The sequence below is a fragment of the Balaenoptera borealis genome (assembly GCF_965194805.1).
Source record: "Balaenoptera borealis genome assembly, chromosome: 19".
Classification (NCBI taxonomy): domain Eukaryota; kingdom Metazoa; phylum Chordata; class Mammalia; order Artiodactyla; family Balaenopteridae; genus Balaenoptera; species Balaenoptera borealis.
This window is the reverse complement of record NC_138878.1, coordinates 61,685,213-61,709,941: the sequence shown is the minus strand read 5'-3', so window position 1 is coordinate 61,709,941 and position 24,729 is coordinate 61,685,213. Positions and strand designations below refer to the sequence as shown.

The 24,729-nt window shown below is 54.5% G+C and overlaps 2 protein-coding genes across 8 annotated transcripts; both read left to right on the top strand.

Annotated features, from left to right (window-relative positions):
- Positions 1-65: 65 nt before the first annotated feature.
- Positions 66-13,407, top strand: RASIP1 (Ras interacting protein 1). 2 transcript variants are annotated; one of them, XM_082368590.1, is made up of 12 exons: positions 66-305; positions 542-682; positions 1,282-1,961; positions 3,455-3,810; positions 6,852-7,505; positions 8,211-8,248; positions 8,479-8,630; positions 8,749-8,852; positions 10,610-10,853; positions 11,059-11,231; positions 12,277-12,424; positions 13,000-13,407. In XM_082368590.1, the coding sequence occupies exons 2-12, from the start codon at positions 546-548 to the stop codon at positions 13,197-13,199; spliced, it is 2,886 nt and encodes a 961-aa protein (XP_082224716.1). In that variant the 5' UTR covers positions 66-305; positions 542-545; the 3' UTR covers positions 13,200-13,407. The 2 variants fall into 2 exon arrangements, with proteins under 2 accessions (XP_082224716.1, XP_082224717.1); XM_082368591.1 differs by lacking the exon at positions 6,852-7,505.
- A 638-nt stretch (positions 13,408-14,045) lies between these two features.
- MAMSTR (MEF2 activating motif and SAP domain containing transcriptional regulator) lies at positions 14,046-23,446 on the top strand. Of its 6 annotated transcripts, none has more exons than XM_082368613.1 (9): positions 14,046-14,381; positions 14,934-15,017; positions 16,126-16,218; positions 16,841-17,016; positions 17,196-17,380; positions 17,713-17,815; positions 18,027-18,221; positions 18,509-18,839; positions 19,043-23,446. In XM_082368613.1, the coding sequence occupies exons 2-9, from the start codon at positions 14,960-14,962 to the stop codon at positions 19,324-19,326; spliced, it is 1,425 nt and encodes a 474-aa protein (XP_082224739.1). In that variant the 5' UTR covers positions 14,046-14,381; positions 14,934-14,959; the 3' UTR covers positions 19,327-23,446. The 6 variants fall into 6 exon arrangements, 5 of the variants coding, with proteins under 5 accessions (XP_082224739.1, XP_082224740.1, XP_082224741.1 ...); XM_082368614.1 differs by having other exon boundaries at positions 14,050-14,381; positions 16,180-16,218; XM_082368615.1 differs by having other exon boundaries at positions 14,051-14,381; positions 16,180-16,218; positions 16,883-17,016.
- Positions 23,447-24,729: the final 1,283 nt, after the last annotated feature.

Genomic DNA, 24,729 nt, shown 5'->3' with positions numbered 1-24,729 from the left:
TGAGGGAGGAGGGGCTGGGAACCTGGTCCTGTGGGTCCTGGAAGGGGCCAACTGGCTGCGATGTAATTCCAGAATCAAGGAGTGGGGCCGGGCCAGCCTTCCCCAGGTCTCCTCCCCCAGGCCCGGTCCCCTCACAGGACGCCCCCTCCCCGCTCTTCCTGCCGGTTTCCTCTTGCCTTTTCCTGTCCCCCACCCAGTGCTGGGAGCTGGGGCAGAGGCAAAGGCTGAACAGGAGCAGCGGGGTCAGGAACCAACCAGGGCAAGCGGAGCCAGGGCCCCCGGGTGCTGCTGGGACCCGAAGCAGGGTAAGAGCTGGGGACCCAGGAGTCCAGCACCCTCCTCCCTCAGACCCAGGAGTCAGTCCCCAGCCATCCCCCATCCCAGCAACCAGCAATCCGGGCTCCCATCCCCTCCTCCACCCAGATTCTGGAGTCTGGGTCCCAGACCCCTCCTCCCTCTGACTCAGGAGTCCAGGTCCCCCTTCACCCCATCCCTACCTCTCAAGGCCTCAGGAGCTGGGGCTTTATCCACCCTCCCTTAGGGCCATGCTATCTGGTGAGCGGAAGGAGGGCGGAAGCCCCCGTTTCGGGAAGCTCCATCTCCCGGTGGGCCTGTGGATCAATTCTCCCAGGAAGCAGCTGGCCAAGCTGGGTCGACGCTGGCCCAGCGCTGTCTCCGTCAAGTGAGTGCCCACCTCCTCACGGTTGCTGCCCCTGCCCCACCTGCCTCCCATCTGTCCCTGTTTATGACCCAGTCCCTGCACTGGGTAATGCCAGGGAACCGGAAAGAGTTGGCTTCAGTTCCTGTCCTGAATGGGCAAGTGAGATGGCAGGCGGTAGGGGACAGTGGGCCCCAGTGATATGGGGTCCGGTGAGGGAAGTGCTGGGGCTGGAGATGGGCTTAGGCCGGTGGACACGGGGATAGGGACACAGAAGGAGTAGCGGTTTGGTTCACCTTCCTCCTCTCCCTGCTCACCTCCTGGAATTTCCTTCTGTGGGACTCGCCTTTATTTATTTATTTTCTCTCCCTCGCTCTCTCTTTGCCTCTGGCCTCTGCCCACGCCACCCCCCATCTCTATACACCCCGCGTCTCTCGCCCTTCTGTGGGTGTTTGTCCCGCACTATCTCTGGGTGTCTGTCCCTCTCTTTCTGGGTCTCTGTTCCTCCCCGCCCCCCCACTCTGGGTCTCTGCCCACCTCTCTCTTTCTCTAACCCCTACCCCCGTCTCTGCATGTCCTTCTGGTTCTCTCTCCCGTGTCTCTGCTCGCCGGTGGGCTCCCAGGTCTTCGTCTTCGGACACGGGGAGCCGCAGCAGCGAGCCGCTGCCCCCGCCGCCGCCGCACGTGGAGCTGCGGCGAGTGGGCGCGGTCAAGGCGGCCGGGGGAGCCTCAGGGAGCCGCGCCAAGCGCATCTCTCAGCTCTTTCGGGGCTCGGGGACCACGGGGTCCGGTGGCGCGGGAGCCCCCGGGACTCCGGGGGCCGCGCAGCGCTGGGCCAGCGAGAAGAAGCTGCCGGAGCTGGCGGCGGGCGTGGCCCCCGAGCCGCCACTGGCCGCCCGCGCCACGGCGCCCCCGGGGGTCCTCAAGATCTTCGGCGCCGGGTTGGCTTCGGGCGCCAACTACAAGAGCGTGCTGGCCACGGCGCGCTCCACGGCGCGCGAGCTGGTGGCCGAGGCGCTGGAGCGCTACGGTCTGGCCGGCAGCCCCGGCAGCGGCCCCGGCGAGAGCAGCTGCGTGGACGCCTTCGCGCTGTGCGACGCGCTGGGCCGGCCCGCGGCGGGCGCCATGGGCAGCGGCGAGTGGCGGGCGGAGCACCTGCGAGTTTTGGGCGACTCGGAGCGCCCACTGCTGGTGCAGGAGCTGTGGCGGGCGCGGCCCGGCTGGGCGCGGCGTTTCGAGCTGCGCGGCCGCGAGGAGGCGCGCCGCCTGGAGCAGGAGGCCTTCGGAGCGGCAGACGGCGACGGTGAGCTGGGGGGGGGGGGGGGGGGCGGTGGGAAGCCGGATTCTGGGGGCGGGGCCTGTGGAGGGATTGGTGGGGCTTGGGCGGGGCCAGTGTGGGCGGGGCCTGAGGGACTGTTGGGACAGGATGGCGGGCGCCGGGGGAGGGGTCCGCGGGACGGGGACTGCGCGGGACCTATAGCACTGGGTCTAGGGGAAGGCGAAGGTGGAGCAGGACCTAGGTCAGCCAGATGGGCTAGGCCCGAGGACTTTGCCTTTGGGACAGGTGCAGAGTTGATGGGCGTGGTCCTGATGGCAGATGGCCTCTCAGTAGTAGGCTGAATTGGCTCGTGAGGGGCAGGGCCCATGTAGAAGGAAGCTAGAAGGGGGACGCGCTTGGAAGGTGAGGAAATGGGCTATTAGATCAGAGCCTAAGAAAGGGCGGAGCTTCAGAAGGGTGGGCCTTGGACCAGGTGACCTTAGGCTGGGTTGGCTGCAAAGCCTGAGTGGGGGCTTGAGGGTGGTGCACGGGAAATGAAGAGGTATTTGTATTGGCCAAGGACCAGGCTACTTGGGGGCCTAGTATTTGAGAAGGCCTGGCCTGGAACAGGAGGTGCGCCTGTGATGAAATAACAAAGTCGGGGGTCACAGTCTGGCAGGGGTGGGGCCGGGCTCACAAAGATAGTGTCTGCTCAGGGAGCCTTCTCACAGCTTTTCTGTTCCCGAGTCTCCCTTTGGGAGATAGAGTGGTGTAGCAGTTAACACTCATGGGTTTTCTTCGCCGGTTAAACACAGCAAAATCCTAGGCGAAGATTCAACGATATAATGCATATAAAGGATTTTAGCACAGGGCTTGGCATATAGTAGTTGCTAAATAAAGAATGGCAATTATAACCATCATTGTCTTTTTTTTTCTTTTCTTTTCTTTTTTTTTTTTCCAAAAAGCATTCACTGAACACCTTCTGTGGGCCACACATTATTTAGGGCCCTGGGGGAATACAGTGGGGACATTGACAATTCCCGTCCTTCTAGATTTCACAGCCCAGTGAGAAAAACATCAGTTCACTCATTCAGCTCATTTCCACTGGGCACCTACTAGATGCCAGGGCTGTGTGTGACAAAGTTCAGAGTGCCAGTGGTGCCCTTCTCTGCTTCGACTTGGAATGTCAGGGAAGGGTGTTCAAGAGAAGGTGGTTTCTGCTTTCCTTGGGGCAGAATCTTCTCGGTTCTTCGTGAACAGTTCTAGTGCCTAGAACAGTGCCTGGCACATAGTAGGGGCTCAAAAAATATTAACTGAAAGAATGAATGAATTTATGAGCTGAAATTACAAGATGGGTAGAAGTCAAGCAGGAAGTGTGTTCCAGGCACAGGGAACAGCATATGCAAAAACCTAAATGTGGGAAGCAGCCTCACCTCTTTGCAGCCAATTGTCTCTTTAGAATCTCTAGCTCTCCGAGTCTGGCTCTCTCTAGGTCTCTTTCCAGTCTCCGTCTCATCTTTCTCCATCTCTCTCGGCAGGCACGGGCGCCCCCTCGTGGCGGCCACAGAAGAACCGCTCCCGCGCGGCGTCAGGTGGGGCGGCGCTGGCCAGTCCTGGCCCGGGGTCGGGGTCAGGGCCCTCGGCTGGGTCCGGGGGCAAGGAGCGCTCGGAAAACCTGTCCTTGCGGCGCAGCGTATCGGAGCTCAGTCTGCAGGGTCGGAGGCGGCGGCAGCAGGAGCGCAGGCAGCAGGCACTTAGCATGGCCCCAGGGGCAGCCGATGCCCAAATCGGACCTGTAGACCCCGGCGACTTCGATCAATTGACCCAGTGCCTCATCCAGGCCCCCAGCAACCGCCCCTACTTCCTGCTGCTGCAGGGCTACCAGGACGCCCAGGTAAGCGCAATCTCTCCTAACGAGAGAGACCTATGCCCCACCCTTCGGTTGAATGGGCGGCAAAACTACAACACCCAGAATCCCGTGGGTCGCGTCAGTCTCAGATATGTCAGAGAAGAGAATGGAAGTGGTGGAGATAGATGTCGGAGAAGGATTTCACTGGAGGGACAAGTAGGCGATGATTCATTTCTTTCAAAGTTGGGAGAAAGCAGTGTCTTCCTCCAGGGAGAATGGGAGAGCCCACTTTATTTTATATTTTATTTTATTTTCCCGCGCTGCGCAACTTGCGGGATCTCAGTTCCCCGACCAGGGATTGAACCCGGGCCACAGCAGTGAAAGCCCGGAATTCTAACCACTAGTCCACCAGGTAACTCCTGGGAGAGCCTATTTTAGAAAGGTCTTCTTGGAGGCCTCTCTTTCTTGAGGGAGAGTAATGGAAGAGTATCTTCTGGGGAGGGAGATAATTTGATTGATGTCTGGAATCTTGTTCGGGGTAAGCCTATGTTGTCTTAGGAGGAATGGATTGAATCATTTTTTAAAAAATATTTATTTAATTAATTTATTTTTATTTTTGGCGGCCTCGTGTCTTAGTTGCAGCATGCGGGATCTTTTGTTGCGGGTGCGGACTCTTCGTTGCGGTGCAAGGGCTTCTCTCTAGTTGTGTCGCGCGGGCTCCGTACTTTGCAGCACGCGGGCTTAGTTGCCCCGCGGCATGTGGGGTCTTAGTTCCCCGACCAGGGATCGAACCCGAGTCCCCTGCATTGGAAGGCGGATTCTTTACCACTGGACCACCAGGGAAGTCCCTAAATCATTTTTTAAAGTTGATGGTTTACTTTGGAACGATTGTGAGCATTGTTGATGGGGGCAGGTGGTAGTGATACTTCTATTTTATATATATCAGTGGCAATAGGAGAACTTGTTTGAGTGTTGGGGAGCAAGAGAAAGAAAAGATTAGTGGTTGGGGGCCAGTGGTAAGTTATTTCATTAAAGAAATGTCATGTATTATTGGAAATATTCGCGTGTGTGTGTGTGTGTGTGTGTGTGTGTGTGTGTGTGTGTGATAATTAGGAGAATCATTCTTATGGTTTTGTCTACCTTTGGGTAACAGTGGTACAGCCAAGTTCAACAGGTACAGCTGGGATCAATGGGAAAGCCCACTCTAGAAGGTGGTGGAGTTTACTGAACAGTTCCATTTTTACTCTCAGAGAGGGATCCAACTGGGTTAGGTCACTTGGCTGTGTATATGGGTGAGAGGTTAAAACTATTCAAAGAACTTGCATTGGAGGAATTCATGCTTCCTTGTTGGGGCAACAGGACAGGGCAAGTTCATTGCAGGAAGGGGTTTGTGTATATTACAACAGCCCATTCCTCCAGACAAGGTTGGTGAATAGGAGGCTCTATTTTGGAATGGTGGTCAAGTTGGAAGGATCTATTCTGGGAATATAAGAAAGTACGTTATGGGAAGAGAGGGAAACATTGGAAACATCCATTCTTTCAGATGGGATTCATGAGAAATTTCTTTGTTAGAGGCTTCATTGGAAGTGTCCATTCCTTGGGAACAGGAGTAAGAGTTTAATCTCTTGTAGAGAGGAATTTGTTTGCATTCATCTATTCATGGGTGTCTGTAATGTGAGAGTTCATGTGAGGTGCAATGGAAGAATCCCTTCTTGGGTTAGGGAACAGGAGAGCCCATTGTAAAAAGGGGGTTCAGGTATTCTGCATCATTCCATTCCTACAGACAGGGATGAAAAATAGGAGATTCTACCTTCAGAAGGTGATCAGAAATATGGAAAGATCCATATTTCTCAAGAGGCAAATGAACCAATACATTGTAGTAAGGAAATTTAGAAATGTGCATTCATGGGGTGGAGGTAGTGGGAGAGAATTCAGTGTAGGGAGGGGATTTATGGATATCAGGATGACTGTTTTCTCAGACATGAATGGGGAAAAGAAGTGTCTACTTTAGGAAGGGGGTCAGACAGAGTGCTTCCATTTTTATAGGATGCAGATGGGAGAGTCATTTTTAGGAAGGGGTCTTCTGGAATGCACCTCTTCATTTGGTGGATGAAATGGGACACTCCATTATAAGAAGAGGGTCTCCTTGAAAACATCTGTTTATGAGATGGGGTTACTAGAAGTGCCACTGTATGGAGATCTCCTTGGAGATGTCCTTTTTGGGGATGGGAATATTGAGAGCATCCATTGATGGGAGGGAGAGTGTCTTTGGAATCCTCCATCCTGGGAGTGGGGGGAATAGGTGAGTCCATTGTAGAATTACAGCTCCTTGGAAGTAAATTCATGGGGTGGGAAAAAATGAGAGTCCATTATAGAAAGTGGGTCTCCTTGGAAGTGTACATTCATGGGGTAGAGATAATGGAAGAAACCTTTGTTCAAAGGGGACGTCTCTTTAAAGGTATCCTTGCTTTGGGAATATTGAGAGAAACTATTATTGGAAGGGGAAATGTCTTTGAAAGCCTCCATCACAGGGGTGGAATGATGGGCAAGTGGGGACTGGGGTAGGGAAATGGGAGAGTTCCTAGGAGAAAGAAGGTTTCCTTGGGAAGGTCCATTCTTAGAGGGTGAGGGTAGTGGGACAGTCCATTTTAGTAATGGAGATGTGGTGTCCTTGGAAGCGCCCATTCTTTGGGCTGGATGTTATGGGAGAATCCACTGTAGGAAGGGATTGCCTTGAAGGAGTCCATTCAGAGGAGGTGAGAAGATGGGAGAATCCATTGGAAAAAGATCTCCCGGGAAGCATCCATTCTTTGAGGGAGGGAAATGGTAGAGCCCATGTCAAGAAAGGGGTTTCCTCGTATCCAGTCTTCAGGATGGATGTTATGGGACAGTTCACCATAGGAAGTGCCTTTGAAGAGTCCACTCATGGGAGGTCGGAGGTAATTGGTGAGTCCTTTGGGATCCCAGGAGATCTCCTTGGAAGTGCTCATTCAAGGGACCTGGTCAGTTGTGGGTAAGGGATTTCCTCAGAAGCATCCAGTCCTCGTGGAGTGGTGTCCTTTAGTGCATCTTCACTTTCCCTCCAGGACTTCGTGGTGTATGTGATGACGCGGGAGCAGCACGTGTTCGGCCGGGGTGGGAACTCCTCGGCCCGCGGTGGGTCCCCAGCCCCGTATGTAGACACCTTTCTCAACGCCCCGGACATCCTGCCGCGTCACTGCACAGTGCGCGCAGGTCCTGAGCCCCCGGCTATGGTGCGCCCATCCCGGGGAGCCCCGGTCACGCACAATGGGTGCCTCCTGCTGCGGGAGACCGAGCTGCATCCGGGCGACCTGCTGGGGCTTGGTGAGCACTTCCTGTTCATGTACAAGGACCCCCGCGCTGGGGGCGCGGGGCCGGCGAGGCCTCCGTGGCTGCCCGCACGCCCCGGGGCCACACCGCCGGGCCCCGGCTGGGCTTTCTCTTGCCGCCTGTGTGGCCGTGGCCTGCAGGAGCGCGGTGAGGCACTGGCGGCCTACCTGGACGGCCGCGAGCCCGTGCTGCGCTTTCGGCCGCGCGAGGAAGAGGCGCTGCTGGGTGAGATCGTGCGTGCCGCGGCCGCCGGCGCCGGGGACCTGCCGCCCCTGGGGCCCGCCACGCTGCTGGCGCTGTGTGTGCAGCATTCAGCTCGGGAGCTGGAGCTGGGCCACCTGCCGCGCCTGCTGGGCCGCCTGGCCCGTCTCATCAAGGAGGCTGTCTGGGTGAGCACTGCCAACCTGCGTCCAGTCCCATCTGCGCCCCAAGTCCTTTCCCGAGCCTCCTCTCGCCACCTCCAACCTTAGTTTCGTAGTTGGGCAGGACAAAACTACATCTCCCAGTATACCTCAGGAGGGGGCTTGGGCTATTAAGCAAGGGGCCCCAAGGGATGCTGGGAGTTGTGGATTAATCCACAGTGCTTAAAGAGAAGACAGTACAGTAGTACCTGTCTTTGCAGCCGAGGGATATTGGAAGAAACCATCCTGGGAGATGGGGTAGGGGAAGAGATCCCTGAAGGTTGGAGCCGTAGTGGGCGAGACCATTCTTGGAGGCGAGTGAGAACAAACCCACCGGACCAGCAGATGGATCTGCCAGGGAGAAGCCATTCAGAGTTGGGGTGGGGGGAGGCGGGGAAAGTTCCATCCTATTGAGCTGGGGCCTAGTTATAGGAAAGGTTTAGGAGGTTTTTTTTGAATAGGGGGAAACTCCATCTGAGCAGAAGTAGACCTAAAGGGAGACAGACCACTCTTAATCATAGGGGTGTGTGTTTTAAACTGTAAGAAGAGGATTGACTATTCTGAAGCTTGAGGATCAGAGTCCATTTGAAAATTGGGGAGAGTCTCTTGTCAAAAAGGAAAAATCAGGGCATTAACTCAGATGCCTCTCTTCCTCATCCACCTCACCTTAATTCTGATCTTACTGTCCCACAGGAAAAGATTAAGGAAATTGGAGACCGTCAGCCAGAAAAGTAAGAGAAACTCTGGGGAGAAGGGTCTAGAGTGATGTAGGGGTCAGGATTCGCAGCCAGTTCTATGTTCACATTTCCATGCATGTTTTAGTGCAAGCTTCTTTGGGACTCAACTTTTCTAGTTGTGAAATGAGGGTTGGACTCTGACCCCAGTTAGACCCAGATCTCGGGGTTTGGACATTTTGGGGGGAAACTGGGCAAGGATTACAAGTCCCTTCCCCTTTTCCCAGCCACCCTGAGGGGGTTCCTGAGGTGCCCTTGACCCCTGAGGCTGTGTCTGTGGAGTTGCGGCCACTCATGCTATGGATGGCCAACACCACGGAGATGCTGAGCTTTGTGCAGGAGAAGGTGCTAGAGATGGAGAAGGAGGCCGACCAGGAGGGTGAGCTCTGACCCAGGCCCATGCTTGTCCAAGCCTCCTGCCGTTCCCTGCACCTGGGGACCTGGGCTTCTGCCTGGCAGCCTCTGGTTCTCCCTCTCACTCCTATGCCTGTCCTCAGACCCACAGCTCTGCAATGACTTGGAATTGTGTGACGAGGCTATGGCCCTCCTGGATGAGGTCATCATGTGTACCTTCCAGCAGTCTGTCTACTACCTCACCAAGGTTGGCCTTGACCCCTGCTTCCTGTTTGGCATAGCATCACTTCCTGTTTGAACTACATCACATTGCTCTGGTGTCACTTCTTATTTGACCTAGCAACATTTCCTGCTTCTCTGACATCACTTCCCATGTCCCAGGCCCTCCCCCACTTCGCACTTTGCTGTTCTGATACCACTTCCTGTTTGAGCTTACATCACTTCCTGCCTTCCTGACTTCTCTTCCTGTCTCCGCAACTATCCCCTCCTGATAGGCTGACTTCACTGCCTGGTTATATCACTGTTATATCAAGCTCCTGTTTTCCAAGTCCACTCTTAAGTCACTGATAAGTTAGATAGATAGATAGATAGATAGATAGATAGATAGATAGATAGATAGATAAATACAGATCAAATAATACTAGGCACTGTCATTTAAATTAAACCTCTTTATTCAGGCCTCACTTTCTGTGTTTGCTGACCTCACTTCCTATAGCTTTGAATTCATTCCCTTTTCTGAGCCACAAACCTTTTTCTCCCTGGAGTGCCCATCCTGTAGGGCCTGCTTCCTGCCCCAGTCCCCCGCCACCACTCTTTTTTTTTTTAATTTTATTTATTTATTTATTTATTTATGGCTGTGTTGGGTCTTCGTTTCTGTGCGAGGGCTTTCTCCAGTTGTGGCAAGCGGGAGCCACTCTTCATCGCGGTGCGCGGGCCTCTCACTATCGCGGCCTCACTTGTTGTGGAGCACGGGCTCCAGACGCGCAGGCTCAGTAATTGTGGCTCACGGGCCCAGCTGCTCCGCGGCATGTGGGATCTTCCCAGACCAGGGCTCGAACCCGTGTCCCCTGCATTGGCAGGCAGATTCTCAACCACTACGCCACCAGGGAAGCCCTTTTTTTTTTTTAATATTTATTTATTTGGTTGTGCTGGGCCTTAGTTGTGCTGGGCCTTAGTTGAGGCAGGTGGGCTCCTTAATTGTGGCACGTGGGCTCCTCAGTTTTGGCATGCGAACTCTTAGTTGTAGCATACATGTGGGATCTAGTTCCCTGACCAGGGATTGAACCCAGGCCGCCTGCATTGGGAGCATGGAGTCTTAGCCACTGCACCACCAGGGAAGTCCCACCGCCACCACTCTTGAACTTAATATTGCTTCTTGGAATTCTCAGGGTTTCTGTCTTATGTTGGGCCTCATTCCTTATCTGTAGAATGAAAGGGGATATTTTGGGACAGGTAGTCTCTGTGTTCCTTGAGCAGCCTTGATTTGTGAAGCCCTTTCCTCCCAGGCTTCACTTCCTGTACATCCCTGCCAAGTGTGGTTTTATTTCTTCTTTGGCTCTGACCTCATTTCCTGTCCTTGGCCTGATCTCACTTTCCACTGGCTAACTGCCACCCCACTCCCACTTCCTGACTCTCCATTCTTTTCCTTTCCTTCGGGAATTCTGGATAAATAATTCTTTGATTGAAGGGAGCCTCTTTTTTCAATGTCCTTTGTCCTCCTTGAGCTGTCTCTGTTGAGAACTACATCAGAGGTGGTCTTAAAATACCCAAGACACTTCTGGAAAGCCTTTCTTAAACTTGAGGTATCCCAGGCCTGATGAATGCTAGGAACCTATGTGGAAAGTAGGATTTTGCTCATGGAGACCTTTAGGGTGTTGAAGGTAGAATGGACTACAATTCCCAGAAGCCTTTGGTGGAGCTCCCCAGTACCTTCATGCTTTACTACCCTGAAGCTTCCAGGGAGTTGTAGTCCAACCCCTTGTTTGCACCTCTGTGTCTCCTCAGACTCTGTATTCAACGCTGCCTGCTCTCCTGGATAGTAACCCTTTCACAGCTGGGGCAGAGCTGCCAGGGCCTGGAGCCGAGCTGGGGGCCATGCCTCCAGGGTTGAGACCTACCCTGGGCGTATTTCAAGCTGCCCTGGAACTGACCAGCCAGTGCGAGCTGCACCCGGACCTTGTGTCTCAGACTTTCGGCTACTTGTTCTTCTTCTCCAATGCATCCCTTCTCAACTCGCTGATGGAACGAGGTGAGGGTGGGTCTGGAAAGGGGCCGGGAAGCAGAGACAGGAGCCACTGAGACCTGCATCAGTTAAGACACATCAGAGGCTCAGGCCTCATCTTTAGGGACTCTGGAGAGCAAGCTCCAGATCCCAAGCTGAAGAATAGGAAAGGTCTGGGACGCAGGAGGGCAGAGTCCGTGCACCCATTGCTTCTCACACTCTTCCCCCACAGGTCAAGGCCGACCTTTCTATCAATGGTCCCGAGCTGTCCAAATCCGAACCAACCTGGACCTTGTCTTGGACTGGCTGCAGGGGGCTGGGCTGGGTGACATTGCCACTGAGTTCTTCCGGAAACTCTCCATAGCTGTGAACCTGCTCTGTGTGCCTCGCACCTCCCTGCTCAAGGTGACTCCTGACCCCTGACCTCTGAGTCCCCAATCCCACTCATCTGTCCTCTGTATTCAGCTTACCCTTGGATCTCCCCTTGGACTCCATGTTATCCCCAGTCCCAGTTCAGACACCATGGGTGATGCATCAGCAGCTAGAAGGAAGCCAGCCACATAAATGTCCAAGTTTGGCTGCATCTGAATCCCAGTTGGACTTATTAATAATAGTTTCCAGGGTCCCCTCCTTCAGACATGCTGATTCAGGAAGTCTGGGATGGGACCAAGGAATGTGGCATTTAAAACATTCATTGAACGTAAACTACATGCCAGATACTGTGTTTAGCCCTTCTCACTGAATGCTGACTAAGCCTCGTGAAGTAGGTTATTAATTGACAATTTGGTTCAGACAAAGAAACTGAGAATCAGGCAGGCTAGGTCACTTGATTTCATTTATTTACTTTTATTTATCAAACTTTTACAGAGCATTTAACAAGCACCAGTCAGAGTTCTGTGTACTTTACAATCTTGCCATATTAAATCGTCCTAACAACCCTGTTAGGTAGTTCCTGTTCTCCCCCAATTTACAGGTGAGGAAACTTGAGGCACAGGGTTTGCGAGAAGGCAATGAGTAGCCTGGGACTTTTGAACCCAGGCAATCTGGGTTGAGTCTCTTGTTTTAACCACAGTGATGATTCTGTTGCCTAGATCTAGGTTAGGTACAGAACATTTCAAACGGTTACAAAAAGTAGCCACAGTAGAATAATGAACACCTATGCACACAGTAACATAAACTAATGGTCAATTTTGTTTCTTCTCCACCCCTGCCTACTCCTACCTCCTCATGTATTCCGAAGCAAATCACATTTTTCTTTTTTAAAGCTGAGAGTATGCCCTTTCCCACTATCACTTTGGTGACAACCATGTCTCACAGTACCTGGAAGACATTGCACAGACATCACTGTCTACCCACTACATCCATGCCCTCTTCTATGGAGGGCCTTCCACTTAGGATTTCTCAGCTGCCCCATAATGATCGTAGATTTTTCACCTCATCTTCCCACCAGGCTTCATGGAGCAGCCTACGAACTGACCACCCCACACTGACCCCTGCTCAGCTCCACCATCTGCTCAGCCACTACCAGCTGGGTCCTGGCCGCGGGCCTCCACCTGCCTGGGATCCTCCCCCTGCAGAGCGAGATGCTGTGGACACAGGTGAGGAGAAATAGGGACAGAGGCATTGGGGCTGTCAGCTTTCTTCTGTCCTCAGGACCTAGGGATCCATAGCCCCAGCTCCTTCCTCCTGGTCCAAGATTCTGGACCCCTAGCCCTCTCCTGCCCCGGGATCTAAGTGCTGGATCCCAGGATACAGGATTCTCCCCCAGGATACAGGAGTTCAAGCCCCCAGCTCCTTATTTTTTTCGCAGCGGTTCAGGTCCCCAGCCTCTTTCCCCCACAAACTACCTTCCTCACCTAGGAGACCGAGTTCCAGGCCCCTCCACTCTAAGGAATCTGTACAACGAAGTTCCCAGTCCTTCCTCCTTCCTTCCTAATGGACCCAAGAACCCAACTACATCGCCCGTTTCCCAGGCAACGGTGGCCTTTCATAGTCGGAACTACAGCTCCCATGATGCTTGGGGACTCCCAAGAGTCGCGTTTGAGGGGACCCTGCTCCAGGAGCTCCCGGGGGTTTTTTCCTTCCTTCGGGCGTGACGCAGTCTCGGCTATCCCCGACACTGCTGCCTCACGCCCATTTTCAGAATTTAACTCCGACTTCTTCGGTCTCATAGGGGACATCTTCGAAAGCTTCTCCTCCCATCCTCCCCTCATCCTGCCCTTGGGCAGCTCGCGCCTCAGCCTCACCGGTCCTGTGACGGACGACGCCCTGCACCGTGAACTGCGCAGGCTCCGCCGCCTCCTCTGGGATCTTGAGCAGCAGGAACTGCCGGCCAATCACCGCCACGGACCTCCCGTGGCCACGCCTCCTTGAAAACCAATAGCAAACGAGCGCGCGAACCTTGAAAATTCATCGGCTTCTCTAGAGTCTGTTTGAGCGCAGAGCTTTCTGGGAGTTGTAGTTTTTCCCCGCGTGGAATGCTGGGAGTTTGAGTTTGGGGGTAGTAGAGGATGGGACCGTGGGAAGATGGGTTTGGGAATTTGAGTGCCAGGAACAATAAAGGTATCTGTGGTATTGGCAATGCCTCTATTGTTAAGACTCGGGAGCGGTAGTGATGATTTTCTGTGGAATAAGGCATCAGGGCCCTTGCCTGGAGCATTGGGCTCCTGCCGAATCCTCCGTGATATTTATAGCCACGGCCTCAGCTTGCCCTCTTGCATGTAATCCAATCCAGGAGCACTGTGGCCTCCCACGCATCTCAGAACAGAGCCCTAAACTTGTTCTGCCAAAGATCAGGCCCTCAGTCCTGCCAGTGGGAAATAGCCAGCGCTCCCTTCGACCTCCCATAGCCCATCCTCCAGCCTCCTCCCTCAGACCCAGGAGTCTGGGTTCCCAAGGTCCCCTTCTGGACCTTTCTGCCTGTCGGGCACACTGATGAGCCTCAACGTTTCTTGTCCCTGTTCTGGAATCCCTCTTCCCTCACATCCGAAAGTGTGGGCCCGCAACCCACTCCTCCCTCGGGCCCAGGAGTCCAAGCCTCTGCCTCTTTTTCTTCAAACGCAGGAATTCGGGTCTCCAGCCCCCTCCTCCCTCAGACCCAGGAGTTCGGGGCTCCAGTTTGAACTTTTCCCTCCCCTGAATCCGACTCTGGCTGCTGCGTCAGGGAAAAAGTAAGCGACAGGTGGCACCTGCCTATAGGGCCGGGGCACGACCACCTGCCGCTGCTGCTCACCCTGAGCCCCTCTCCTGGCACCTGCTTCTGTCAGTCCGCCCGCCGCTGCCCCTTTCGACCCCGCAGCCCCAGGACGTGGAGGAGGAGCGAGCCGGGAACCCCGACTTCCGCCCCGCCCCAGGCCCTCCCAGTCCGTGCTCCCACCCCTTCTCAGGATGCCAGGAGGGGCTCCTGTCTCCCCCCCGCCCCTCTCCATCGCTCCCGACACGCCCCCAAAAGGGGGGTACGAGGCGGTCCCAGGCTGGTAGGGCGGAGCCCGCCGCCTCCAGCCTTGACTGCGGGACTCAACCCGCTCCAGAGCACAGCTGAGCCGAGCCCACCTGGTGAGAAGCCCCTGGGGTGGGGGGTGGGAGGGGAACCCGCCTTAACTCTTCTGTCACCTCTCTGAGCCTAGTCCCTTCCCTACAGACCGTGGTGGCTGCCACCCACCCACGCCCTTCTCAAATGCAGGTGGCAGAGACCCTTCCATTCCCCAGGGACCTATCGGGTCCCCTTTCCCCTCTTGATCAAGGCTGTTGGATTCTAGGCCCCTTAAGAGTATTGAGTTCCTTCCCTTCACCCCCTTTTCCTCCCTCTCCTTTCATAGACCCGGGGTCCAGGCCACCAGTGCCCTCCTTCTTAGGACCCAGGAGTCCCAGATCTGAGGTCCTTCCTCCCCCAGACTCCAGGAGTTGGGGCCCTCAGCGCGTCCTCCCTCACACCCAGGAGTCCAGGCTCCCAGCCCCCTCCTCCCCCAGGATCCAGAAGTTATGGCCCAAGGCCGCTCCCATCTCTAAGTTCCTCAGGCCCTTTCCCTGCTGCGTTCACATGCAAGGGACGCCTCCTGACCTCCACTCTGACCCTGCCTCCTGTGGGGGCCCTGCTCTCCCTCCCAGTCCAGGTCCCCATCCCAGCCTTGGCAATGACCCTGGCGGCTTCCTCCCAGCGCTCCCAAATCATTCGCTCCAAGTTCCGATCTGGTGAGAGTCTTCTCTCTGTGCACGTAGGGAAGGGATCCTCCCAGTCCTGGGAATATACTCTAAGTCTGGGAGTCTGCACGGCGGGGTGACATGGGAGGGGGGGTGGTGACACATGCCAAAGGCATGTGTTTTCTGTGCAAGAGATTATTTATGTAAAGGAGGCCCCAGCAAAGGGGTGGAGTTGTGGTTGACAGTGAGTGTGCAAATGGCTGGTGCAATGCTCACGTGAATAGTGGGGAATGGGCGGCTAGGGGTGGGTGTGCAGAGGACCAGGTACTGCAAAGGAACAGGGGCTTAAATTGACACCGGTGCAAATCGGAGGAGCGCCCAGTGTGGAACTGTGGGCAAGGGGACAATGAGCTCTCAAGTCTTGAAAGCGTCAAAGGTTGCATTTCAGGTCCCAGCACAGGTGAAAAGTGTGCAAGTGGGTACACCTGGAGGTCAAGTCCTGAGTAGACAGAGCATACTTGAGTGTGCAAATGAGTCTGCTTCTGTGGTTGGGTGGGTGCGAAGACACCAGTAACCAAAGAGCAAGGAGTGTGCAAGAGTGCACGTGTACAAAGAAATGTGCAAAGAGAGATCCTTACTCCACAACTGGGGGCCAAATTCTGAATGCGTTAACGTGGCTGGGTGTGTGCCGAGACAGTGAGCCTAGGATGAAGAGTGGCAAAGGGTACCAGTGCACAAAAGTGCTGTAGATGCAAAAATAGAGCCCAGGGAAATGCGTGTTTGAAGGTGGGTGTGCAAAGGAGGTGACTGAGGGGAGGCCCAGAGGTAGTGCAGAAGTGAGTGGGCGTGTGCAAAACGGGGTGTGGGGATAAAAGGGGGCGAGGTACAAACGCTAAGATGGTGATTGGGCGGAGGATGGGGTGGGCATCGGCTGACGAAGTGGGCAGGTGGAGGAGCTGGGGGCAGGGCTGCCTCCTGCCTGCACCGCTGGCTGGCTCCTGGCCCCAGAACGGCTCTGGCCTTCGGCGCTGTGCTGGCAGGGAACAAGCAGGAGGCCCGGGAAGGGAGCAGGCTGCCCGCCCACCCGCCTGCACGGGGTGTGTAAGGGGGCTGGGCACACGTGTCCCGCCAACAACTGCAGCTCACACTCGCCTGCCAGGCCAGGCTCTTGGACACTCCCTTCCCGCCTTTCTCCTCCCACCTCCCTCCACAGTCCTCCAGCTTCGGATCCACAGACGCTATCAGGACACGAGTAAGTGTGGGCCCTGAAAGGGAGGGGATGGCGGCCCCACTCCCTTGGGGCACCCTGGAGTGCAGCTGCCACACATCTTGCTTCGGTCCCCGAGCCTCAGTCCCTATGCCCCAGGGTACACTGCCATCCCATCCTGCCCTTCCCCAGGACCCAGGAGTACAGATCCCTGGCTGCCCCACCCCTAGGAGCTTTTCTTCCTGCTCTTGGGCTTTTCCCACTCCAGTGAAATGCATGAATCCAGATCTTGTTTCTTTGGAGAAGACAGGCATCCCACACCCCACACTTGGCACACATACAAATCTCAGGATGTGGCTTTCAGTTTCTCTCTCTCCCCAAGAACCAGGAGTGCTGGTCCCACCCCTGTCCCAGCAAAACCCCAGAAATCTGCGATCCTCAGCTACCACACCCCTTGGTGACTGAGGATGAGATTCCTGCCTTTCTTGAGAATGTAAAGGTCTGGGTCCCTAGCACTTCTGCCCTTAGATCCAGGAGTCCAGGCAACCAGCTCCCAACACTTGGGTTTCACTCCCTGGCTCTGTCCTCTTGCACCCGGGGGCTGGGGCCTCCAGGGTCCTCCTTCCCATGCAGCCTTGTTTCTCCCTGCCTGGCGTGCTGCCTGCAGGCCTCTCAGGGTCCTTTGCTGCCTCTCCATTCTCGGATCCAGATCCATGGATCTCAGCCGCAGACCCGGCTCTGGCTCCGGCCCCAGCCTCACCCTCGAGCCCAGCGCCTTTCCTCTTCAGCCCTGGGGTCCTTCTCCCTGAGCCAAAACACTACCCTTGGCGGTCCCTGAAGAAGGTGAGTCTCGACCAGAGTGAAGGGAAAGTCCCCCTGAGAGTCTAGCCTTGGTCCTCCTTACTGCTGCCCATTTTGCTCCTCTCTGATGGGGACAAGCCGACCCCGTACTTTTCATGGGGCTCTGGGGCAGGAAAGTGGGAAAGGAGCAGAAGCGTTTGACATCATACCTGCTTTTTCAGGAGTCTCCCAAGATCTCCCAACATTGGAGGGAGCCCAAGCCCAAGGAGCACTTGACATACCACCAGTACATGCCCCCAGAGCCGAGACAAGGGTCCAGGGCAGACCCCCAGGCTGAAGGGTCGGCCTTGGGTCCCCCTGGACCACCTCCATGGGAATGGACAAACTCACAGCAGCCACCTCCTAGGTATGACCCCTGTTTTTGTTCTCTGGGAAGTTCAGGCCCCCCGATCCCTCCTCCCCTAGGACTCAAGAGTCCAAATCCCCGGCCCCTCTTCCTTCAGTTTCCAGAAATCCTGACCTCATATCCGAGAGTCTGAGCCACCTCCTCCCCACCCCCACCCCTGCCCCAGTTCCTCTTCTCTCAGGCACCGGAACTAGCCTCCTGTTTGTTCTCTCGGAGCTTCAGAACTCAGGTCCCTTGCTTTCCTGCATCTTCATGAGCCCCTGTCTTTGAGGACCAGAATGCCTTTTCTCTCTGCGCCTTCTAACCTGTTTTCCCCTCACAACTCTCGCCAGGATGAAGCCCAGTCCCCTCACTCCCTCCCCACCAGGAGTCCCCAGCCCCTCGCCCTCTCCACACAAGCTGGAACTTCAGACTCTCAAACTGGAGGAGCTGACGGTGAGTTTGGGGAGCAGCTTCCCAGGCTGGCCCTCTCGCTCAGTGGGGACCCAGAAGGCTAACCCTGCAGCCTCTGCTCCATTGGAGATCCAGGACCTAGGGTCCCCAGTCCCTCCTCTCTCGGTTTCCAAATGTCCAGCTCCGCCCCCCCCGCCCCCCACCTGCGCCCCGGATCCCGCCTAGCACGGCCTCTCTCCGCCTCGCTCCCTAGGTCTCAGAGCTCCGGCAGCAGCTGCGCCTGCGGGGCCTCCCGGTGTCTGGGACCAAGTCGATGCTCCTGGAGCGCATGCGCGGCGGCGCCCCGCCCCGCGAGCGGCCGAAGCCGCGGCGCGAGGACGGTCCGGCGGCTGCTCCCTGGCCTCGCTTCAGGCGCAAGGCTTTGGGAGCCGCTGGGAGGCCGGGCTCGGTGAGAGCGGGACTACGCGCGTGGACCAATGAGGAGAAGACAAAGCGGGACGGGGCGGGAAGTCGAGAAAAGACTAGCCAATAAAGTGTGTGGGGCGCGGTTAAGAGCAAAGGGGGAGGATCTTAAGGGAAGGGAAGCCAATGAAAGAATAGGGGGCGAGGCCGAAGGGAGGGATGGATGAGTGAAGGCCCCGGCCGGGACCAGGAGGTGGAGCCACAGGTAGCGAGTGGTTGGGGTTGCTCCCAGTGGGCACGGCTTATAGGAACTCGCCCTCTTCGCCGTTCTAGTTCAAGCCGAGTCCAACATCTCATTCGCTGCCCCCTCCACGTGCCGCGGAAAACCTTGTGACGGCTCTGGCTCCTGCTCCGGCTCCGGCTGCATCGACGGCTCAGGCTCCAGCTCCAGTGCCGATCCCTTCCTCAGCACCAGCCTCGACAGCCCTGACACTGGAGGAGGAGCTGCAGGAAGCGATCCGCAGAGCGCAGGTGAGAGGGAGCGGGCCTAGGGTCTCAGTCAGGATCAGGCTGGAGTCCCAGGTTCACGCCAGTTCTGCCCGTCCGCAGTTGCTTCCGAACCGGGGCATCAGTGACATCCTGGAGGATCAGGTGGAGCCTGAGGGTAAGAGCCGAACTCCTAGATTTGGGGGGAAAGGGGGCCGAGGTTCTGGGCTTCTGGGTTCGCGGGAGGAATAGGTTGGTGTCTGGACTCCTGAGTCCTAGGGAGGAGTGGGCTGGGGACCTAGACTCCTGGAAAGGACGAATAGGGAGCTGGCGTCCGGATCCCTGCCTTCCTAAGCTCACACTTCATTCCTTCCCCTACAGACATGCTGCCCCCCATCCCCCTGGACTTCCCCGGCTCCTTCGACTTGCTGTCCCCCTCCCCGGACTCTGAAGGCCTCTCATCTGTCTTCTCTTCCTCGCTCCCATCCCCCACGAACTCCCCGTCCCCCTCTCCCAGGGGCCCCACCGACTCCTTGGATTGGCTGGAGGCTCTGAGTGGGGGTCCCCCACTGGGCTGTGGCCCCCCAGCCCCCAGCATTTTCTCTGCTGACTTATCTGATTCCAGTGGCACCAGGCTGTGGGACCTGCTGGAGGATCCATGGTGATGGATTTTGGGGTTTCCAGGGACTGTGAACTGGGGGGGATGGAGAGGCCACAGAGATAGACTCCCTGAGGGAGGGGTTGGAACAACCAGCAGAGTCCCTCCCACCACAGACACAAAATCAGAGACAACTCTCATCCCCACCTGGCCCCTGCACTGCTGCTGACATGCCCACCTCCTGACTTCTGCCTGACCTCCATATGATCCCCTCCATGGTTGTGTGGTTGGGGGCAAAGAGGTTTCATTTGCTGCTGACCAGGGCAAAACAAGCTGCTTGCTGCTTCCCTCAGAGACCTCATGGATGTTTTTGTTCCCACTTTCATCCCCGCATCCCACTGACTAGATGGATGCCTGTTGCTGGGGAGTCTGGAAGGTGGTCTATGCTTTTTGGATGCAGGAGAGGGACAGGGAAGAGTAGGGAGAGAGAATAGTCTGCCAGACCCTTGGCTTCTGATTGGAGATGAGAAAAATCAGATGTGTCATATCGAAGGTCAGATTCTCTCGGAAGCAGAGTCTGAGACAAGATTTGTGTATCCATGATTTAGGAAAGAAATGCTCCCAGGAGAAACCAATGAAGGAATAGATGAAACAGGACAGCGATGGGGAAGAAGACTAGCTAGAATGTGATTTCAGGTGAAGTCCCAACACCAGCCTGATCCCATGGGGAGCTCTGGAGGATAAATTAAGTTGTAGAGTCTTTCCCACCTTGAGGCAAAGGGAACTGGGCCTTTGAGGCAAAGGGAGATCCCTGTTTGGGTTTATTATTGCTGAATAACAAACCACCCCAAAATTTAGAGTCTTAATTACTGTCTGTGATTGTTCACAATTCCTTGGATTGACTGGGCTCAGTGAGGCAGTTCTTCAGCACCATAACTGGGCTGGAACATCCAAGATGGCACACTCAGGTGCATCTGGCACCTTGGTAGGGATGGCTAGTAGGCTTGACCCTACTGGGCTGTGGGATATCTGGACTTCTCTCATTCAACGTGTAGTCTCAGTGCTCTCCCTCTCCATGCGGTTTCTTTCTCCAACAGGTAGCTGGACCCCTCACATGGTAGCTCAGGGCTCCCCAAAGTGGGCATTCCTAGGGGAGGAAGCAAAAACTTCCACTCTCTTAAAGACTAAGCTTGGAACTGGCACCATGTCACTTCCACCACATTTTATTGGTGAATGCAAGTCAAGGTAGCCCAGGCTGAATATGGGAGAGGACTACACAAATGTATGAATATCGGGGGCATGGTCATTGGGCGCTGTCTTTGGAGACCGGCCACTACACCCCTCTAGGCAGTCATGGGCCACAGGTCACAAGAAGGGGGCAGGATATAAACTCCAGGCATCTCAAGCTCAAGGGCAGTCCTGGGAACAAGGTTGCAGGGTAAGCCCTTAGCAGCAAACTCTTTTAAAATATAGGTTTATTATCATTCAGGTATGGTGAGGCCAATAGGTCGGGAGACAATTGCCACTGAAAAGATAGTTTGTTATTTTCACAGATCCCAAAGGAAGGGGGCATGCCAAGCTATGCAGGGCACCAGGGTCAGTCAGGAGTTAGAGGGGAAGAGGAGAAACTTGGACAAGAGTCTTTATTGTGGTTTCCTTGGGAAGGAACAGATGAGGCAGAGTAAGCTTAGGATTGTCTTATTATTTGAATAATTTCATCAGGCTCTGGGGTGTAAGGGTTGTCCCCAGTTGCCTGGAACTTGGCCCTGGGGTGATTAGGCAGATGAATAGTGGCCTGAAGTATAGAATGCCATAAAGGAAGTGGTTGGGGGTATGGGCTCTGGGTTGGTTGCTTTGCATGTGAAAGGCACACTTACATGTCAGTCCTTTATTACCTCTAGGAATTGGCTAGCCCTGGGAGAGGCAGTCCCTCCAATGTCAGCAAGGCCCCAGATGTCAAAGCACCAGAAATACAGAAATAAAAAGGCATGATTAATGCATAAAGCACACAGAAGCCGGGTGTTGGGTGCACAGAACTGGTAAGAGGAATCTGAGGGGACCTGGGCAGGCTGCCAACAGTGTCCACTACAGGTGGGAATGTACAGTGGATTAGTTATGTGTTACAGGACCTAGAACCGGTGACTTCCCCTGGCTTGCTGTCATGTCAGTTTCCTTATTTGTAGCTACAGCCCAGTGTGGCTGAGAGAGTTCACTGAGAATGTCCCTGAATTGGACCTGGCATGTGACATGTGATAATGATAAACATTAATCACCATTATTAGCTGCTGATCGACAATTCTAGTGCCTCGAAGTGTGTAAACTCTGGTGAACATTGAAGATCCAAGATAAAAATGGAAGGGAACAAATGCTCGTTACCATGAGGCAAAGGGAATCTTTGATGTCTTCCAAACCAATCAGGTAGAATTTGTCCTCCTTACTTTCCAGATGAATTAATGAAAGATCAGAGAAGGGGAGTGACCTGCCCAGTGTCACGCAGACAGGAGGTGTTGGAGTAGGGTTTTAAATCAGATGAATATGTCTACAGCCTGTGCCCTCAGGGTTGAAAAATCAAAGAACCTCAATCTCTGCTCTGGTGAAGCTCAGACATTTGCAAAGAGAGTCCCAGTGCAGGGTGATAGGGATTTTCATGGCAATGGTACAAGGAATAGGAGGGGCATGACTCCTAGAAGGTGACCAGAAACTGCAGGGGAATGGGACAGGGTGGTCAGAGAAAATATTTTCGCCAAGACTCAAAGGGTGAGGAGGAGCTGGTCGGAGGAAGCTCTTGGAAGACAGCATCCTTGTAGAGGGAGAAGAACATGCAAAGGCTTGAAGGTGTGAAGGGCGCTGCCACCTGGGGAAACTTGTGAGGTCAGGGTTCCTGGAATAAAAGGTGGGTGTTGGCAGGTCTTCCTCTGTCTCTGTTTCCCTTCTGACACTTCTATGCCTATACCCCTATATCAGTCTCTTCCCATCTCTGCCAGCCTCTGTGTCTTCACTCTGTCCCCGTCTCTCCTGTGTCCAGAGGAGGGCGGCCTTGGGCTGAGAGCCTGTGGGCCCTGTGTGCAGTCTCAAAGAGAGTCAGGGCTAGGGGCGGCTGAGGAATTCTCTGGAAGGTGGAGATTTGAAAGACAGACCCAGGATTGCGAGGAGTGTGCAGGTTTGGGCCCAGAGTCTGAGGGACGGGCTTGGGTCCTGCATTCTCCATGGCCTGTCCCTCAGCCCTTTTCCGGACATGTCAGCTACTTCCTCCTGCCCCTGAGGCAAGGACTGGGCCTCCCCCAAGGGGGTGGGGAAAAATGAGGGCTGGACCTATGGGGGAGCTGGGGGGAGGATGAGGTCAGATGAGGACCCCTCCCCCCACCATGCTGCCATCCCACCATCTCAGTGGAAGCATGAAAAATACCAAGAATATATGTGACAAATTACCAGTTTATTTTATAGACATATTCCCCAGAAAGATACATTCATATTCATTGGGTAGACTGGAGAAGAATATATTTTGCTTTTCCCCCCCTTCTCCCTCCCCCTCCTTCTCTTCTTCTTCCTCTTCTCTCCCCCCCCCACCCCATTTCTCCCTCCCTCCCTTCATATCTCTCTTTCTCCCTCCCTTCTCCCTTCTATGTTGCCACATAGCTAATTGGCTGCTTCCAATTACTGACTTCTATTCTATTCTGCCTTTTACCTCTACCTTATTATTATTATTATTTGGCCTCGCAGTTTGTGGGATCTTAGTTCCCCAACCAGGGATTGAACCTGGGCCCTCAGCAATGAAAGCATGGAGTCCTAACCACTGGACCGCCAGGGAATTCCCATCGTCCACCTTATTTTTTCTTTCTGCTTCGCCAGTGATGACCACCCCCCAGCTCCCAACTCCACCAACCACCTGAGCTCCTCGTCGTCATCAAGCACAGCCTCTTAGGGACCTGTGGGAGAACTTCTCTGGGAAACACACCCAGGAGAGCTTGACACAGAAGCAGGTGCCATGGTGGTTGAGGGTCATCTCTGGGACCAGATCCACCTGTGTGGACTTATCTCTCCATCACTAGCTGCCTGGCTTAGGGCAAGCCATTTAACCTCTCTGTGCCTCAGTTTCTTCATTCATATAATGGGAACAAGGGCAATAGTACTTTGTGTGGGTGGTGTGAGGAATAAATGAGTTAACCTGTGTAAGGTGCTTAGAACAATGCCTGGCGTATAGTAAGTGCTCATTAAGTGTCAGTGACTGTCACCGACCCACAGGATTGATTCGATTTCCACTCCTCTGCCAAATGGCTGTGCCCCCCCCCACGTGACCACCATGTGTGCACAAGGGTTGCCCTGCCCTTGGTGTTGTCCAGCTTTCTCATTTTCAGTCTGTCCACTGTTAACCTCTTCTTTCTCTCAAATCTTGTTTATCCCTGATGGTGGATAATGGGGACTCCCATACCTCAGACAGACTGGTGATGAAGACCTCAGAGCCAGGGCAGGGGGGGTTAGGTGGCTGAACTGGGAGGAAAAGAGGGAAATGGGAATTGTGAACATTCATTCTCTAGAAGACAGGCTCTCTCCTTCCCTTGGGCAAACCGCTTCAGTGCCAAACCTTCATTCAGACTTTGAACCCAGCCCCTCCCTATCTGGGGACCCTAGACAAGTCACTTCTCCTCTCTGACCTCATAGATGACCTGGTTCCTAGGTATTTTCCCAAGAGAAATGAAAACATGTTTGCATAAAGACTTGTACACAAATGTTGATAACAGCATCATTCATTATAGCTCTAAACTGAGGAGAGCCCAAATGTCCATCAGATGGTGAACAGATAAGCACCCCATGGGACACCCACACAGTGGAATACTACTCAGCAGTGAAAAGGCGGTGAATGGTTGATACCTGCAAGGATATGACTGAATCTCAGAAACATGATGCTAAGTGAAAGAAGTCAAACACAAAACACTAAACATGGAATGATTTTTTATGATTCTAGAAAAGGCAAAACTAAAGTGACCAGGAGGTGTAACCAAGCAGGACCCTATGGGACCTTCCCGGGACAAATCCCCCCATGTCCTCCACATACCTCTTGTCTGTAGAAAAACTTTAGCCTCCTAGGCCTTCCCCGAGTTACAAAGAATAAATTTTATCAGAGAGGTGAGACATGCAGAAGCAAAGGAAAAACAGTCTAGCAAGACAAGATAGTAATAGTTTAGCCATTAAACAAAGTCAAGGACATTTAGTTCCTCCTCAAGGGAGGAACTATAGATGATATTCTGAGTCATATCCTTTGAGCTGTTTTGCAGATACTGAAACCCCCACCAGGTGGAAGAAGTTAATTGTATGCTACCCACAAGAATGTAGACCCCAGACTGGTTGGAACCAGAAGGTTGATGATGTTGACTCCCAGTTACCTCACTGCCAGCCAATCTGGAGAATGTCCAAGAGCTGATCACGCACCCCACAACCCCTCTCCCTTACCCTGTCTTTAAAAACCTTTCCC